The 20,524-nt window shown below is 31.3% G+C and overlaps 1 protein-coding gene across 2 annotated transcripts in view; it reads right to left on the bottom strand.

The window, feature by feature from the left end:
* LOC139506233 (protein EFR3 homolog B-like) overlaps nucleotides 1-20,524 on the bottom strand; it is a 71,946-nt gene that overhangs the window by 27,223 nt on the left and 24,199 nt on the right. For both annotated transcript variants that reach the window (XM_071295416.1, XM_071295417.1), the window contains 6 exons: nucleotides 20,113-20,244; nucleotides 15,939-16,017; nucleotides 6,929-7,175; nucleotides 5,758-5,851; nucleotides 4,495-4,546; nucleotides 2,288-2,460 (listed from right to left, as the gene is read on the bottom strand). In XM_071295416.1, coding sequence (XP_071151517.1) covers nucleotides 2,288-2,460; nucleotides 4,495-4,546; nucleotides 5,758-5,851; nucleotides 6,929-7,175; nucleotides 15,939-16,017; nucleotides 20,113-20,244 — 777 coding nt within the window. The remainder of the gene's footprint in view (nucleotides 1-2,287; nucleotides 2,461-4,494; nucleotides 4,547-5,757; nucleotides 5,852-6,928; nucleotides 7,176-15,938; nucleotides 16,018-20,112; nucleotides 20,245-20,524) is intronic.

The following is a 20,524-nucleotide window of genomic DNA, read 5'->3' as shown; positions in this document are numbered from 1 at the left end:
AAAAAGAAACTACATACACAGTAAGATTTGGCATATCAAAGAACCCCAATTATTCAATTTTTTATGAAATCAAACAAAGTTTAATTTTGGACCCCAATTTGGACCAACTTGAAAACTGGGCTAATAATCAAAAATCTAAGTACATTTTTAGATTCAGCATATCAAAGAACCCCAAGGATTCAATTTTTGTTAAAATCCAACTAAGTTTAATTTTGGACCCTTTGGACCTTAATATAGACCAATTTGAAAACGAGACCAAAAATTAAGAATCTACATACACAGTTAGATTCGGCATATCAAAGAACCCCAATTATTCAATTTTTGATGAAATCAAACAAAATTCAATTTTGGACCCTTTGGGCCCCTTATTCCTAAACTGTTGGGACCAAAACTCCCAAAATCAAACCCAACCTTCCTTTAGTGATCATAAACCTTGTGTTTAAATTTCATAGATTTCTATTTACTTATACTAAAGTTATGGTGCGAAAACCAAGAATATGCTTACTGGGGCCCCTTTTTGGCCCTTAATTCCTAAACTGTTCAGCCCTTAACTCCCAAAATCAATCCCAACCTTCCTTTTGTGGTCATAAACCTTGTGTTTAAATTTCATTGATTTCTATTTACTTAAACTAAAGTTATTGTGCGAAAACCAAGAATAATGCTTATTTGGGCCCTTTTTTGGCCCCTAATACCTAAACTGTTTAAACTAAAACTCCCAAAATCAATCCCAACCTTCTTTTGTGGTCATAAACCTTGTGTCAAAATTTCATAGAATTTTATTTACTTAAACTAAAGTTATAGTGCGAAAAACAAGAAAATGCTTATTTGGGCCCTTTTTGGCCCCCAATTCCTAAAATGTTGGGACCAAAACTCCCAAAATCGATCCCAACCTTCCTTTTGTGGTCATAAACCTTGTGTTAAAATTTCATAGATTTCTATTCACTTTTACTAAAGTTAGAGTGCAAAAACTAAAAGTATTCGGACGACGACGATGATGACGACGACGCCGACGCCAACGTGATACAAATATATGACAAAATTTTTTTTAATTTTTCGGTCGTATTAAAACTTAACACTTAGCAATGAACTGTGAAAGTGAGGTCAAGGTCAAATTAAACCTGCACAACTGACATATTGATCATATAAAAACATTTCAATACACCAAATATAGTTGACCTATTGCACATAGTATTAGAAAAAATTACCAAAACTCAAAAACTTAACTTTGACCACTGAACGATGAAAATGAGGTCAAGGTCAGATGAAACCTGCCAGATAGACATGAACACCTTACAATTATTCCATACACCAAATATAGTAGACCTATTGCATACAGTATAAGAAAAATAGACCAAAACACAAAAATGTAACTATAACCACTGAACCATGAAAATGAGGTCAAGGTCAGATGAAACCTGCCACCTTACAGTCCTTCCATACACCGAATATACTAGACCTATTGCTTATAGTATCTGAGATATGGACTTGACCACCAAAACTTAACCTTGTTCACTGATCCATGAAATGAGGTCAAGGTCAAGTGAAAAATGTCTGACAGGCATCAGGACTTGCAAGGTACACACATACCAAATATAGTTATCCTATTACTTATAATTAGAGATAATTTAATAACATAACAAAAAATCTTAAAACTTTTTTTTTACAAGTAGTCACTGAACCATGAAAATGAGGTCAAGGACATTGAACATGTGACTGACGGAAACTTCATAACATGAGGCATCTATATACAAAGTATGAAGCATCCAGGTCTTCTACCTTCTAAAATATATAGCTTTTAAGAAGTTTGCTAACACCGCCACTGCCATTACCGCCACCGGATCACTATCCTTAAGTCAAGCTTTCTGCAAATAAAGTTGCAGGCTCGACAAAAAAAAAAACTAGTTGCAGTATAAATCATCTTAATTATGTTGTATTAACTGAACTGAGACAATTGTCTTAAGTTATATGTTTAAGTTTTTCTGTATTGTCATGAGGATCTATAAGCTTGTGTAGTATATCCTGAACTATGACGATTGACTTACGTTATATGTTTAAGCTTTATGTATTGTCATGACGATCTATAAGCTTGTGTAGTATATCCTGACCTATGAAAATTGACTCACGTTATATGTTTAAGTTTATCCATATTGTCATGACGATCTATAAGCTTGTGTAGTATATCCTGAACTATGACAATTGACTCACGTTATATGTTTAAATTTTTCCGTATTGTCATGACGATCTAAAAGCTTGTGTAGTATATCCTGAACTATGACAATTGACTCACGTTATATGTTTTAGTTTTTCCGTATTGTCATGACGATCTATAAGCTTGTGTAGTATATCCTGCACAGTAGCCCTCATTGTAGCATCTGGCAATAGAGATATTCTGAGCAATGGTATTAGGAATTCTACAGGAAAAGTTTTCTGCATTTCAACTGTTTTATATTTAGTGGCAACCTGTAATGTCAAGATATATGTTGTGAAATTAACATTTAGTATCTGCAGTATTTCCTGTGAGAATTTATGGCAACACCTGATTTAGTATGTGGAGAACATTTTTTGTACATAAGTAATCAATAATAATCTGGAGTATATTTCAGTGAGATTAATGTGAACCTGGATGTGTAATAATATATCCCAACAAGAATGTTTTCATAGTACACTGATGCCCCACTCGCACTATCATTTTCTATGTTCAATGGACTGTAAAATTTGGATAAAAACTCTTTATTTGACATGAAACATTGTGAAAATTAGACAGATCATACCATAGGAAACATGTGTACAAAATTTCAAGTTGTTTGGACTTCAACTTCATCAAAAACTAACTTGACCAAAAACTTTAATCTCAAGAGGGACAGACAGAGGAACGAACAAACGGACAAAAAAACAGACAAATGGATGCAAAGACCAGAAAACATTATGCCCCTCTACTAATGTATAGTCGCCGTCACGTAAAATTGGCACCATGTTTTTTGTCATAAAATATTTAAATATCAGCAGCGTTTACTCAAGATGATGTTTTTCATTGAATTCAGCGGAAATAAAAATCCTGTCCAAATATCCACTACTGTCCTACCTTTTATTGTGTTTGCACTGTATAATCCTGACCTTCACATTTTTCAAGATTATTTACATAGTATAACCGCCATCTTGGTTTCGATGAGGGTCCCTTATTCCATAACATTCGTTACTTTCCGGTAATATCATTGTCATTGATGATACAATTTCCCGCTCGCTTTTTACGTAAAGATGACATAAAGCTCCGAGAGACACAAGAAAATGGAGAGCATGTGGAACTCCACGGCAACACTTCCGGTAATAACAATGCCGGATTCCACCATACAAAATAATCTTGGATTATGTGAAGGTCAGGATTATACAGTGCAAACACAATAAAAGGTAGGACAGTAGTTGATTTTTGGAATGATATTTTCTTCCGCTGAATGAAAAACATGATCTTTAGTAAACGCGGTTGATATTTAAGAAAATTTTGACAAAAAACATGGTGCCAATTTTACGTGACGGCGACTATAGGCGAGGCATAAATATACAAAATTGATATTTTTGTAAATACAAACAATATTTAAAATCTATTCATGCTATTACAACATTGATAAGATAACCTTTACTAATAAGCTTGTTTAAAGGTTCAATAAGTTTACATGGATCGCATAGTGACTTCAGCACTTTGTGTACAATATTACCATAAAATTTAGGATATGAAATACCATTTTTAATAAGTTTTCTACAGGTACAGCCAACTTAACTAATCAAATCTTTATATCTATGAAAGAATTTGGTAAAAGTTTTAAGTAATTTATGGTAACTAAATCCCTGACTTAATAATTTACCAGTGATGCATTGTTAAAATTTATGACATCCCTACACACAGGCATAACGAAAAAAGTTCAGATATATAAACACCTTATGCTTGACCCAAAGGAACATCACCGTCTTAAAACGGAAAATTTACAATAACTTAAGGAATGAAAAATCGTCTCTTTTGACTTAAATTTTAGCATTGAGTTTCCAGTTTTAAACTAATATGTCTAAATCTAGAAAAGAACAACTATGTTAGATTTATTTAAAGTAAGTTCCTTTGGAGGATTTTGGTAGTATGTTTAGAGAACTCTGGATTATTTAAAGCAAAACATTGTCAAGACAATGGTTGTTATTGTTGAATGTGTCAACCAAATGTAACAATGATGTGTCTTAACTGAAACTGGTCATAAACTGAGATTCATAGCAATACAGGAATAAATCTACGATCAAAGGAACACAGTTAGTGCCCATAGGAATACCTACTACATGTACCTGCTGATACATGCATATATGTTGTCAAGGAGAAAATTTAATCTTCAATCATATGCTCACATTTCTAGTAAGTGTATCTAGCCTTTTTGTTGTTTTGCTAGTATGATGCAAATATTAAATCTAAAAAGCAATATTTAAACAATTAAACTATGCAAAACATTCATAAAAACTTACTTTAAGTAATGTTTTCAGGAGCATGGTTTGCATTCTAGTATCTACTGCTTCTCTGGAAGTAAACATTAATATTCAATATACATCCTACAGTCCTAGTAAAAATATCTTAAAAATAAACTCAAAATAATTTTCAACTTATAAATTGATATATCAATAATGTTTAATTCTAATTGGTCTTTTTATGTACCAACCAAAATAGTTCAATTCCACATGGTTTGCTGGAATACTTTGTTTACAGGAAACTTATTGATTATAAACACTAGTTATGTAGGTATGTATAAAAAAATGAAGATATGGTATGATTGCTAATGCGACAACTGTCCACAAGAGACCAAAATGACACAGACATTAACAACTATAGGTCACGGTACTGCCTTCAACAATGAGCCAAGCCCATACCGCATAGTCAGCTATAAACGCCCCGATATGACAATGTAAAACAATTCAAACGAGAAAACTAACGGCCTTATTTATATAAAGAAAATGAACGTAAAACAAATATGTAACACATAAACAAACGACAACCACTGAATTACAGACTCCTGACTTGGGACAGGTACATAAATGAATAATGTGGCGGGTTAAACATGTTAGAGGGATCCCAACCCTCCCCTAACCTGGGACAGTGGTATAACAGTACAACATAAGAACAAACTATAAAAATCAGTTCAAAAAGGCTTAACTTATCAGATGGACAAAAAATACAAGTGGACGTGGCCGGCTACTTGTACATCCCGACAACAAAAAGACACTAGGAACAGATCTTAGAGTACTCGCAGTTATCTGACCACTAGTTCAAAGCCACTAACAACTAATAAAAAAATCATGCATCTAAGACTAAACTATCAATCTGTACACATCCAACATCCAACATATTTAGTGTAAAGACGTCATAAACAGTCAGAGAAAACCACGACATTGTGCAGTACCAAGATACAGGTATCGACAGATTGTAGATCCATGAATGAATCTGTATATGCATATAACATACTAGTAATATTTTGTTTGCTTTTAATTTACTGATAACAAAATCAATATTTATACCAATAAAAACAATATTCAATGATCTTATTACAGTGTTGAATTGGTAACCTTTTAGAATAAGATTATTTAAAGGAGTGATAAGTTTACAAGGATCATTTCTAAATTTACGGGCACTGTTAACAACATTTCCTTAAAAATGAACTTTACCCTAATTCTTCTGAGGAGAACTATAGAAAACTTAGTGATTATAAACACCAGTTATGTAGGTATGAACTTTACCCTAATTCTTCGGAGGAGAACTGTGGAAACTTTCCCATTATAAACATCATAATTTCTATCTTCTGGTAGTCAGGAAGATTCTTAGCAAATTCACCTGTAAAATAAGACAATATGTTATATACATGAAATATAATAGAAGTGGCAGTCTTATCTTTTTATATCTTTTTTTTTTTAAATCAAATCATTAGTCATTAACTTATTTCTGATAAATGTGCAGTTTAATATCAAAAACTGTAAAAAAAACAAGAGGCATACCTTTGGCTGTATCACTTACCTTGTGAAAAAAATCACTGATTTACTTATTAAGACTTTTATATGCATATAATGCAGTTACAGTACTCTTGTTTGGCTAATTATATTTGCAAATCACAAGTTCTATCAAGTTCTAATAGTTTTTAGATAACAGTAAACAACGCAAAAAGCGGCAAAAATCAATATACCAGGAGCAGATGAGATAGACCTTGTCAAGATGATCATTGTTACAAAGAACAATTTTTACTTTAGTCCAAAAGTTTTCACACTAGCGGCAAAAAAAGGAATAAAATGGATATTTCAGGGGCGACAACTTCATATATAGTCGCTTTTCTATCAGCACTCAGTATCAAGGGTCTGGACATGGTCATATTTTGTCAAATAAAAAAAAATAGTAGCAATGTCTGAGAATTAACCATTTTAAGTCATTCAAATTATTTCAATTTTAAACTGTTGCTTTCTCTAAACTGTTCTTGAAGGTTTTAGAAAAATGATAAGAAATTTACTTAGTAAATGCAATGAAACAGCAATTCAAGTTCGTTGATGCTATGAATTTAAAATTGAGAATGGAAATGGGGAATGTGTTAACGAGACAACAAGTTTGACATCCACAATTTGAAACAAATTTTCAATCATCTCAAAATGATCAAAATTGTGTGAAAAAAATTCCAGATCTTTGCTTAGTATATATTGTCATATTACCTATAGCAGTCTTCACGCTGACTGCAGCCAAGGCGGCCCAGGCTTGTAAAATTGCTCTCGGGCCTGTAAGAATCATATCTACAGGCCAACAGAATCTAACTAAAAATTTTCAAATATTCAGCTTTGGGCCTGTATATTTAACAGTTTATCCTGAAGACTGCTATAGTATGTAAAGCGTTGCTTTTCTATCAACACTAAGTATACATTGTAACATTACCTATAGTATTAATGATATTATCCTCAAACTGTTCTTTTGTTTCATCATTAGTTTCTATAGAAAGTCTGAGATGTCTTAGTAAAGTGTTGATAACATCTAACACAGAAGGTCCTATAGATCCACCGGCAGCTATCAATACTGACTCATATAATACATCTATAATGCTGTTCTTTATCTGGGGCTCACTTCGGGTATGTTTATCTAAATGTTCCATTAAAGTCTGTATAACAATATAACCATATTGTTGCTGAAATAGAATTATAATTCATCTGGCAGGGTGAAACTAGTTTATTGAGACAACAGACAACAACAGAAATGACTTAAGAATGCCTGTAAACACTGAAATCATGATGAAAATACTAAAGGGTTTATCTATATGATACAGTAACAATTGAAGGTGTAGGAAATAACTCCACAGAGTTAAACCTGCCTTTCACTGGAGGTTGCTCACTATATGCATCTAGATTTCCCAAAAGACAAACTGACCTCATCAAATCAGTTCATGGAATTTGTACCCAGTGTCAACAGAAAACAGTGATGCAGCTTATGGTAACTTGTAAAATCAACTATTGTTACGTTAATTTTCTGTCACCAAGTATATTCAATAAAATGTTTGGTTTGGTTGTTGTATATTGATAGAATTATCAAATACCAATTAATTATTTACTATATACTACAAAGATGTCTTTGCAGGAAAGTTAAGGATGTACTTAGGTGCGGTAAAGTGAAAATTGATGAATTAAGAAGTTAAAATTGATACTATAAGCTGGTAGAGCATCAATTAAGGATAAACATAAGCTAAAAATATTGATAGGTAATGGACCTTCTTTTCGAGATATTTGAGAATTAAAATATGGCGGGAAAAGGCTGACTCAGACTTTTACCTTATATTTGCATTCGGCCTAGCCAAGATCACATGTGCATTTCATATTTGGTCTATGTTATAGGCTTGTAAAGACAAAAAGATAAACTTTACATAAGTAATACATCTTTGAACTGAAGAAGAGAAAGTAGGGCTTCACAATGAATATCAAATATCATGTATAGGTGTTACCGTTTTGAAAAAAACCCACTAAAATATACGCTGAAAATGGGCAAAATTTCACGTTATGTTGTTTCATTTAAAATTTCGCTGTTTTTATCAATTGATAGTTAATAAGTGAACTTAATTTGAACTACATTATTGCTTCATTGCTATAGACAATTTATTCATCTTTCTTTTACTGTTTGTTGCAACAAAAAATCTTCAGTGGTTACAAAGTTATGATAAAAAGTTGAATACTATGCGATTGTTATGAAATTTTGTACTTTTGTTTTTAGCTTGCTCAGTGTAGTGATAAAAGAGAAAAATAAATCAAATTTATACTATTATGTGTTTTGTTTTCTCTTCTAGTACATGTATATACATTATCAAAAACTACCTCATTTATCAAAATTGAAGTACCCTAGCTGGAGATATATGCCATCAAAGTTGGATATACAAATAAAGTGAAAAAATGTCTTGTCCGTAGACATGCATTCCCTAGTAAACTGGAAGCATAATTACATTAATGTTGCATTGCTAAGTTCCTGTTCTTTTGAAGATGGGCAGGAATTCACTAATGCTACTTTAGTGTGACATTGTAAGAAAAAAATAAAAATCATTATAAGCTTCTAAATTTTTTACAAATTATTGCTACAAATGGTGTCCTTCTATTTGTAACCAAAAAAATCATTTTTAAACTTGCGTCAGTTTGGAATCAAAGCAAATAATGAATTTGGAGCATGTAACATGGACACTTTTTCCAAATTGAGATTAATGATTCCTTAACTTATTCAACATTCAATATCATATATATTGATCACAAAACCTTGTCTATCATCAAAACTCTAAAATGTATATTTTCATTTCTTTCAGAAATTTTGTGAAAACAAGTTTCCTCTACTTTTCTGTCAATGTTACATGCAATGTTTAAGAGATAAATACAGTAAGAATCATTTTCTTTCTGAACATGTAAAGGCTCTTTTTCATTGTGTTACCCTCACATTAAAAAATTGTATTAATATTTTTGCAATTATCTCATTTCTGTCATAAAATAGTGACTTAAATGTTGCATGTAACGTGGACACAAAAAATATGAATAATGAACCATGCCAGAATTGACCTTAAAAGATATAAAAAGCCTCCAAACAACCATCTGAATGTAAATTATACAATTATACTGCCACATTTCTCATATATGATATTATTTAAATAGTGGTTAATACCAAAACCATTCACCTAAATTTCAGACAGCAGACATATTTTTTTTAACTATACCAGTAGTTATGCTTGTTCATGGTGGTACACTATGGAAGGCTAAATTAAAAGATATTCAAATGTCAAAATAACCAGAAAAATAAAATTAAGACCAAAGATAGATCAATTGATGAAGGAGTCATCCAAAATTTCCACAACATGAAACATTTTTATATCAGTAAGTAAGCAACCTGTTTTTTTATGCACAGGGATGAGATTGATAAGAAGACAACCACACAACCATCAGCATCCACAAGTTTCTCACTCAATAACTAATACTGACAAAGTAAGGGTACAAAATGATTACATGTATCCCTCATTCATGTGACACAGTTACACTTAAAACTAGTAGCATGAAAAACCAAGACAAAATATGGACAAATCTACGAGAGGTTGATACAGCTGCATTTATTGAGAATCTTATTTTCAATCGATTACATAACTTCTATAAAGAACAATTTGGGTTTCATTTTTGAGGTTGTTGTCTGATAGACATATTACCCAATATCTCGTTTTATTTCTGCTGGTTAATCTTACATTTATGATAACTTTTTAAGGTTTAAACAATAAATTTTATTTCAAACATTCAAAACAAGTTTCTTGTTTCTTGTTTCCTGTCTCCAACATCTTCAACTATCTATCTGAAAAAAGAAAAAAACAAAACAACAATTAATCTACCCTCAATCAGAATCAAAATCCATGCATAGATTATAAAATTTACAATAATATAGAAACTCTCAAATATCTTGCTTCGATTTTTCAATGCCATTTCATCTTGAAAACTTGTTACCTAAACTACAGGAAGCCACAATTTAAAGGGCCCCATAATGACCAGTGTAAAACAATTCAGAAGAGAAAACCAACACCCAGTAGACCATAGTCCTGTTTTCATCTTTATTTGGCCTTCTTTTACTTTTTTGTTTCATTAGCGTCACTGAAGAGTCTTTTGTAAACGAAAAGCGTTTCTGGCCTACAAAATTTCAATTCTGGTATCCATGATGAGTTTATTATTATTATTTTGAAATCAGAAGGAGCCTGAACCTCTTATAATGCAAAGATATTCTGGAATGTCAATTATTGGCATAACAATTAAAAAAAAATGTTACAAATTGAATTCCTCATGATTTCTATAATGAGCATCAGTAAATACACATGATACATGTGTTGACTGGTGATTGAAAATGGATAGATAAACAAGATTTTGAAATAACTATCTTCTACACTGCTGTAGAATGGTCAAATTGGAGATCACTAGTATGTCTGCATACACAGTCACCATCATCTGGTTTTCTGACACAGACAAACACTACTATCTGACTGGCTGAAAGGACCGTCACCACCTGACTCACTAATAGGGACCTAATCAGACTGGCTAACACAGACATCATAATCTGCCAGGCTGATAGGGTTATCACCATCTGACAGGCTGAAAGGGATATCACCATCTGACTGGCTGACAGGGACATCACCATCTGACTGGCTGACAGGGACATCACCATCTGACTGGCTGACAGGGACATCACCATCTGACTGGCTGACAGGAACATCACCATATGACTGACTGACAGGAACATCACCAACTGACTGACTAATATGAACATCACCATCTGCCAGGCTGACTAGGACATCACCATCTGTTGGCTGACAGGGACATTACCCTCTGACTGGCTTACAAGAACATCACAGACTGACTGACTGACAGGAACATCACCAACTTACTGATTGACTGATATGTACATCACCATCCTCCAGGCTGACAGGGACATCACCATCTGTCTGGCTGCCAGGGACATCACCATCTGACTGGTTGACAGGGACAGTATCTTTTTGCAGCATCTTCCTGAGAGTTTTCTTCATCACATTTATTGCTGATCATCTTTTTCTTTCTTAGATTTATATTGCCTGTAGATTTTTTTTATTAAAAATTGCATGTAAATTTTCAAGACTGACACCAATTTTGTTGTCAATGAAGAAAATACACTTCTAAAAAGAATATCTATATTTAGAAATAAAGATGAAGTTTGATGGTGGTAAAACAAGTTAAATTATCAATAATCTCTTTATAGAGCAAAGGAGTTAGTAAATGTTATCAGTTCTGTTCATGCGTGTAACATTGACAGAAAAGTAAAAGGTTGTATGTCAATGTTACATACATGAAGACCATAAGATGAAAGTGGTGTGCTTAATAGTCAACTTTGGAGAAATAATATAATTGCTGCCCAGTAATATCTAATTAATCATTTAGGTTATAAAATGTTATATAAATGTCTGACTTTAAGGAAGTAATACCTTTGCATGTAACATAAAAAAATCTTGACACAAAATATTGTTGTCAATGTTACTAACTAGTGTTAAAAGACAAATTAAACAGGAAAACATGAAAACGCTTTAATTTTGTAAAATAAAAATAAGATAATAGCTCCATATGGCAGTAAGTTTTGCTTACGCATGTAACACTGGCCTGAACATGTAAAAGTCTAAATAATAGACTCTGTAAATGTTACATACACAATTTCTTAATGAAAAAAAAGTTTAATTTGGGTTTACTTTATACATTATTTTTAAAAATAAGTATCATAATAATAACTTCTTTGAATATTAAAAATTAGATTAACTGTTGATTTCAACACAGTAAAATCTTCTCATGTAACACAAAAAAGACCTGATACAAAAATCGTAGTCCATGTTACTCATAAAGTTATCATAGGAGCATCAAAGAAATTGTGTGATGACAATATTCCAGATGTTAGTCATTTATAAACTCAGATAAACTCATTTTAAAGCTCATAACAGAGGTTTGGAAATCAATGCTTTTAAAACATTATAATTCTGGGTTATGTATGTAACATTGACAGGAACACCAACAAATGATGAGGAAAAATTGCTAGTCAATCAGGAAAAAAATAAACACAAATAATTAAAACTCATTTATTTCTTTAATATCATTTTAATGAAGCAAATTTAAATTTCAACAAGATTTTATTGATTGAATAATTGTATGCACATTTATTAGGTTGTAGCATGTAACCTGGACGCAGAAGATGTGTCAATGTTACATGCCTTTAAACGATAAGAATTACAAGAAAATATTGTAAAGTCTAGAAATCAAGAAAGATCAACAACTTCTCAGTGTTAAGCATTCAGCATAAATTTACATTTGATTTAATATTATGCACTGGCCAATTATGCTTTAAGTGTAATAAAGTAATATTGTTTTTATTCTGGTGTCAATGTTACATTTTATGTTTTCAAATTAAGTGGCCAGTTATCTTTATAATGCTGAGAATGAATACAAGTACTAGTTAATCAAATTGGCAATTAATCTGTGGTATTTCATGTAAAAAATTAGATTGATAAGGCAAACCGTACAAAAAAAAGCTTTTGCATGTATCATGGACACCTTTCCTTGGTAAATATTTTCGTGTCAATGTTATGTACAGAAATCTCTCCAGCAATAAAATGAATATCGTAAGGGTCAAACCTGTTTAAATACAAGATAAACTTATATTTTTTGACAAAATTGCAAAGCAAGTCACACATCATTATTAAAGAACCTAATTTACACAAAAAGTGCATGTAACACTTCATTGTGAGGTCAAATTAACCTGGTCCCACTCTCTTATCATCTGCTTGATCACTGGTAGATGCCAAGTGTGAAAGATGACAAAGCCACATTTTAATGTAATTGTCATTGGGTTGAAATGTGAAAAAAATAATTAGGTTAATGCTTACTATAAAAAGTATACAACTGTTATAAAAAGATGAGTATTATTGGGCAGTATTGACACGAAAATGAAATAAATTTTCTTACCTTCTATATTTTTCAAACTTCAGTTGATTGATAAAAATCATGAAATCCAAATTGTAACCATTGTTGACACCTTTCAAAATTTGCCATGGTGGACCAATAACTTGTTTCCAAAGCTAATCAGCTAATGAAAAGGTGCATGTAACATTTGTTGACGGGAAAAGTTACATGCACTTGTCCATTTTCAAACGTATTTTATTTGCAGCAATAATCGGATTCTGTACAAAATGGGGTTTCTAAATGATAGACCGATCATTTTGCAGTTGATTTTCAACTATTATAGTAGAACAATTCTTCAGGCATATTCTAAATATGACTAGGGGTTTTGCCACTGCAGAAATGTCACACTTTTTGTCTACAGTTTTCAACTGCCAGCACATAACAAGTGCTGATTTTTTGTTGATTTTTTTAATTGGATCCATTTTTTTTGCATGTGGCAATAAAGACTAACCCACTTTGATATTTAAACAATGTTTATTCTCCATATTTGCATGATTTCTTTATTTTTTAATTGGATAAACACTATTGACCCTAAAATTTCACTAGCGAATTCCTGCCCATATATGAAAACACTACTAACATTTTTTTCTACCATCTATTAATAGAGAAAAAAATTCAAAAATATGTCAGAATGTCTTGTCTGTAGACAGATGTCTTGTCCGTAGACATGTCTTTTTATCAATATTGCTTGGCTTTATGGGTCTTAATTAGTCCTATGTGTTGTTTAAACTTAGAAATATCTTATTTTTAATAAATAAATGGTAATTTAAGTGTTCTCAATTTTTGTAAAATTACTTTACAGGAGTGGATTTTAAAAAGTGTCAGATTATCAGTCATAAAAAGCATACCTTATTTTACTTCAATATTGTTTATTCCAGTTACTGCATACCTTAAAAGATTAACTAAATCAAATGAAGAAAAAGTATTTCTCTCTCTCCAACTATATCTTTTGCATTTCTGTATTAACAGCAGATGAGGAAGTGTCTATGGACAAGACACTTGTACATAACAAGTATTAAATTCAATTATTTGTCTGCTATGGAACTTAAATCTTATTTATAGGTGATGAAAGTTATCTATTCAAATTAAAACTCAGTATTTTCAACATAAATATAGTCACAATTAATTCTAACAGATTTTTTTTTTAATTGAAATTGTCTTGTCCGTAGACATTACCACAATATATTTGTATCCAATTTCCTTGAGTTCAGCCCAATTTGATAGGTAAAATGTATGTTATTTTTTCAAGAGAACACATTCAACTATGTCAAAATTGAGTTTTGATAATAGTTTGATTGTTTTAAACAGTCAGATATATGGATTTCAGTTAAAAGAATGTGTCTTCATTTTGGCTTAATCAATAAATTATTGAGATATGTAAAGAATTATGGGTACAATTTTATATTTTCCAAAATTAAAAAACACCTCTTAAAACTTAATTAGGAACTTTTAATCTTAACTTTAACAATCATCTTTGAAAGCATTTAATTGAATATCAATAAAATGTTTTGTCCGTAGACATTATTAAAATGTATTTGTTTCCATTTTCCTCGAAGTTAAGCATCATTTGATAGATAAACCTGATAAAATGTATGTTTTTTTTTCAAGATAACACTTTCAGATATATCAAAATTAGGTTTTAATAATGCATTTCATTAAATGTGAATACAATGTCTTGTCCGTAGACAAAACATATAAATTGTATTGCTAAGTTTGATTGTTTATTGTAAGAATATGCATCAAGTTATTTTAATGTTCTATACACCAAAAGAAAGGGTTCTTTTGGAAGTTTTGTTATTTTATAGATAATATTAGATACAGTTTTATCAGATAAGATTAATGATCAAAGAAAGCTACTGTTGTTTGAAATAACTGTGAGTCAAACATGTTCTTGTTATTTTTTTTTCAATTAAAATGTTTGATATTCAATAGTTCTAAACATATTTTGTTGTCTTTGTCATTGACCAAAAATCTGTCACTGGTGACCATGTCTTGAAGGCAACCATTAAAGAAAATTATACAGTTTTTAAACACCATTTATTTAATAAAAATATTAAATATTTCTTTCAAAAACTGCATGTAATTATATAAATGCTTCCAGTCTTAGCCTAACGATGGCAATTTTTCATAATTTAAACCATTTTTGAACCAAAATAACAAAAGAGTTTTTCCCTGAGGTGATACTCATTTTTGACTTCATGTGAAACACAAAATGCACATCTGAATGTGGCTAGGCCGATTGGTATTATTGGGTCTCAAAACAAAAGAAAGAAAATTGAGAATTTTCTAAAATTTTGGTAAATGACCTTTCATGAGCTATTTAGTCTTATATGAAAAAATAAATGGGTGTTATGGGGCGAAATATTTTACATTGTATTGTATGGAAAAACACCAAGGAGTCCGAACATTTGACACAAATTCCAAAACCTCACCTAAGTACATCCTTTATAGCACAATTTTTACAACAAATAATCTTATTCAACTTGAAAACTACTTTAAAAGACTATAGGTTAAAGGAAAACTTTACAAAACCATGAGTAATAAAATATTTTTGTTTCACAGTTTTGGTATTTTTTGGGCCAAGTTTGTATTTTAATCTCAGACATGCCAAAATTGAATCCTTATAAAGTATGTGTTGAAGGTATATATTTTTTGAATATTTCAAAAGTGCATGTGAAAATTCCCTTCATTTCAAATACAGATCTTCTCTATATGATATATATGCATTTGAGGAATCATATAGAATCCTAACAAGGGTAAAATTTAGCAGATGAGGCCAAACTTGGTCCTGTGGGTCAGGTGAGCTAATTATATAAGAAGGTTTCCCATTTTTCGTATCTATCTGTCAACCCTACAAACATTGGTTTGCAATATACATGATATGTGAATCAAGAATAAGTTTCAACAACAGAAATACAACTTACCTGTACGGAATACATGATAATCTTAAAACATTTCACAACAAAATCACTTGGAACCCATAACTTGTGGTTGTCATAATGTCTGCAAAATATCAATTTTCATGATCATTATAATTTCAAACAAATTACAAATTATTGCAAGCATGTATTATTGTGAATTTGTTATTTTAAATTTTAAGATTTTGAGAAAAATCTTGTTGAATTCATATAAAATATTTCAAAATGCGAGTTTAAATCGTTGCGTTTTCAGTAAGTTCTGGTCAATGGTATTGGAAACATGCCGCTGATAGCGTCATTTTCCAATCAAAGTGATGGAAATCACTCATGGAAAGATTAGTTTGAATTATTTCATATTAAGGTATGGTGGGGAAATATGAACATTAATAAAGCACTATTGCTGAAAATTGCATTTACAGCAGGTCTTTAGAAGGAAACTTGCTTTTCCAGTATGAGGATAAAATGAGCTCAAATTAAATAATATGGGTCTCTTAATTTGCACATGCAGTTTATATCTTATCGAAATTATGTTGCCGGTTCTGAACATGTTTAAAAAAAAAAATGCAAAAATTCTTCTAGTAAATGTTACCAACTATCCTTGTAAGACATAAATCTGGACCAACAGCTTAAAACTTTAAAGTGTCAAAAAAAAAAAAGAAGAAAAATGTTGTTTTGGGGCATTTATAAGTTGAAACAGAGGTTATATGGCATTGAAGATTAAAAGTTTTAGAGTGCCTTTTGATCAATTTTTTAAATATTTTTCAACACAGGGATTTGAAAATGTACTTTTTCGATGTAAACTAATTAAAAAACTTATCTCATGAAGAAATGTGGATTCTTTCTTGATTGCAACATTATATATTTACTTCTAACATGTCTAATTAAAATTCAAATGACTAAAATAGACATAATGATTGATGGGAAATAAACTAATAAACAATGGTTTGTTATAATTAAAAGTTTTGAAATTTTTAAACTGTTTCAAGCCAATTCCTGATAAAAAAAGTGTACTAATTTAATTGTTGATTAATTACAGATGATTATTGGAAATTTATCAAGTAAATTATAGGCCTTACTTGAATACCTTTTATTTATTCATATCTATATTCATATTTCATTTTTTAAAGATCTTGTTAATCCATTAATCATTTATCTTTCAGAAATAATTTACAGAATCACTTAATGTAATGTAGATCAAAAGTAATTGGCAATAAATGAATCTATCATCCTTATAAATATCAAACATCTAATATACACATTTGTGTATTCAATTATGAGGTCAAATACTTGTGTATTCAGAATTATTTGTATATTGAGTGGTCTGTATAATTATGTAAGACTGAGGTTGATAGGTAATGTGGTCAATTTGACTGGCAGTTTAGGAGGTGGAGCATTGTAATTAAAAGTCCACCTTGTCTCTGATTGTTTAGTGATAATGACAGTTGTCAATCATACTAGTTGAATCAATACCCAGTTACCTAATCAAAATGTTTTTGAAAAAGCCTGCACATCAACACATCTTAATGACATACATTCTTGAATGAACTGCTCCAATAATATACCCAGTTTTTTTCAGTTTATATGTGTATTATGTGCACATACATAATAACCATAGGGAACTATATTTCTTCAGTGTGAATACATATAGTAACAGTAGCTAACCTGTCCTGTTGTTAGGGAGGCCGGTGCCTAAGTAAAGATTTAGAACAAGTTCTAATCTTTCCAAAAACTGCTTTCTATTCATGTACTTACATCAGTACTGGTTTTTGTCTATGGACTAACAAAAGAACTTGTTTTTATTCATGTACTTACATCAGTACTTGTTTTTATTCATGTACTTACATCAGTACTGGTTTTTATCTATGTACTACTTACAACTTGCATAAGTGCTGGTTTTATTTATGTATTTTCAGTGTGTTTATAATGCTGGTTTCTATTAATGTACTCAATTTAGAGCTTTTTTTTTTATCTATGTACTCATATTTGAACTGAATGTTATTTATGTACTTACATTAATGCTGGTTTCAACACACTTTTGATATTTCCATAAGAAGCTCTGCACACCAGATCTCTGAAGACAACTTCTGATAAGTAAACTGGATGTTATTTATGTACTTACATTAATGCTGGTTTCAACACACTTTTGATATTTCCATAAGAAGCTCTGCACACCAGATCTCTGAAGACAACTTCTGATAAGTATACTGAATGTTATTTATGTACTTACATTAATGCTGGTTTCAACACACTTTTGATATTTCCATAAGAAGCTCTGCACACCAGATCTCTGAAGACAACTTCTGATAAGTAAACTGGATGTTATTTATGTACTTACATTAATGCTGGTTTCAACACACTTTTGATATTTCCATAAGAAGCTCTGCACACTAGATCTCTGAAGACAACTTCTGATAAGTAAACTGGATGTTATTTATGTACTTACATTAATGCTGGTTTCAACACACTTTTGATATTTCCATAAGAAGAAATGAGAAGCTCTGCACACCAGATCTCTGAAGACAACTTCTGATAAGTATACTGAATGTTATTTATGTACTTACATTAATGCTGGTTTCAACACACTTTTGATATTTCCATAAGAAGCTCTGCACACCAGATCTCTGAAGACAACTTCTGATAAGTAAACCGGATGTTATTTATGTACTTACATTAATGCTGGTTTCAACACACTTTTGATATTTCCATAAGAAGCTCTGCACACCAGATCTCTGAAGACAACTTCTGATAAGTAAACTGGATGTTATTTATGTACTTACATTAATGCTGGTTTCAACACACTTTTGATATTTCCATAAGAAGCTCTGCACACCAGATCTCTGAAGACAACTTCTGATAAGTATACTGAATGTTATTTATGTACTTACATTAATGCTGGTTTCAACACACTTTTGATATTTCCGTAAGAAGCTCTGCACACCAGATCTCTGAAGACAACTTTTGATAAGTATACTGAATGTTATTTATGTACTTACATTAATGCTGGTTTCAACACACTTTTGATATTTCCATAAGAAGCTCTGCACACCAGATCTCTGAAGACAACTTCTGATAAGTAAACTGAATGCTATTTATGCACTTACAGTAATGCTGGTTTCAACACACTTTGATATTTCCATAAGAAGCTCTGCACACCAGATCTCTGAAGACAACTTCTGATAAGTATACTGAATGTTATTTATGTACTTACATTAGTGCTGGTTTCAACACACTTTTGATATTTCCATAAGAAGCTCTGCACACCAGATCTCTGAAGACAACTTCTGATAAGTAATCTGAATGTTATTTATGTACTTACATTAATGCTGGTTTCAACACACTTTTGATATTTCCATAAGAAGCTCTGCACACCAGATCTCTGAAGACAACTTCTGATAAGTATACTGAATGTTATTTATGTACTTACATTAATGCTGGTTTCAACACACTTTTGATATTTCCATAAGAAGCTCTGCACACCAGATCTCTAAAGACAACTTCTGATAAGTAAACTGAATGTTATTTATGTACTTACATTAATGCTGGTTTCAACACACTTTTGATATTTCCATAAGAAGCTCTGCACACCAGATCTCTGAAGACAACTTCTGATAAGTATACTGAATGTTATTTATGTACTTACATTAATGCTGGTTTCAACACACTTTTGATATTTCCATAAGAAGCTCTGCACACCAGATCTCTGAAGACAACTTCTGATAAGTATACTGAATGTTATTTATGTACTTACATTAATGCTGGTTTCAACACACTTTTGATATTTCCATAAGAAGCTCTGCACACCAGATCTCTGAAGACAACTTCTGATAAGTAAACTGAATGTTATTTATGTACTTACATTAATGCTGGTTTCAACACACTTTTGATATTTCCATAAGAAGCTCTGCACACCAGATCTCTGAAGACAACTTCTGATAAGTAAACTGAATGTTATTTATGTACTTACATTAATGCTGGTTTCAACACACTTTTGATATTTCCATAAGAAGCTCTGCACACCAGATCTCTGAAGACAACTTCTGACAAGTAAACTGGATGTTATTTATGTACTTACATTAATGCTGGTTACAACACACTTTTGATATTTCCATAAGAAGCTCTGCACACCAGATCTCTGAAGACAACTTCTGATAAGTAAACTGGATATTATTTATGTACTTACATTAATGCTGGTTTCAACACACTTTTGATATTTCCATAAGAAGCTCTGCACACCAGATCTCTGAAGACAACTTCTGATAAGTAAACTGGATGTTCCTCATCTTTAGGGCTTTCTAAATCCACAGACATAAAACTGAAACAGCATTATTATGATTATACACAAGGAAGAGTTTTAGAATGAACATAACGTAAGGGTACCCAAATTGCACCGAGTACCCAAATTGCACCTATTTAGAAAAAATAGCAACGGAAATCTTACAACATTTCCTAGAGACTAAACAATTTGTATTTTTTTGATTTGATACTATGCACGTCTTTCAACATAGGTAAACATATTTAGATATACACAAAACGTTCACAGTATTTATCAACAGATGGACTGTTTACTGAAAAAGCAAAATGTTCGAAAACGT

This window comes from Mytilus edulis, chromosome 1 (assembly GCF_963676685.1).
Source record: "Mytilus edulis chromosome 1, xbMytEdul2.2, whole genome shotgun sequence".
In the NCBI taxonomy this organism is placed as follows: Eukaryota; Metazoa; Mollusca; class Bivalvia; order Mytilida; family Mytilidae; genus Mytilus; species Mytilus edulis.
Note: the sequence above shows the minus strand (reverse complement) of the source record. Positions and strands in the feature narration are given on the sequence as shown.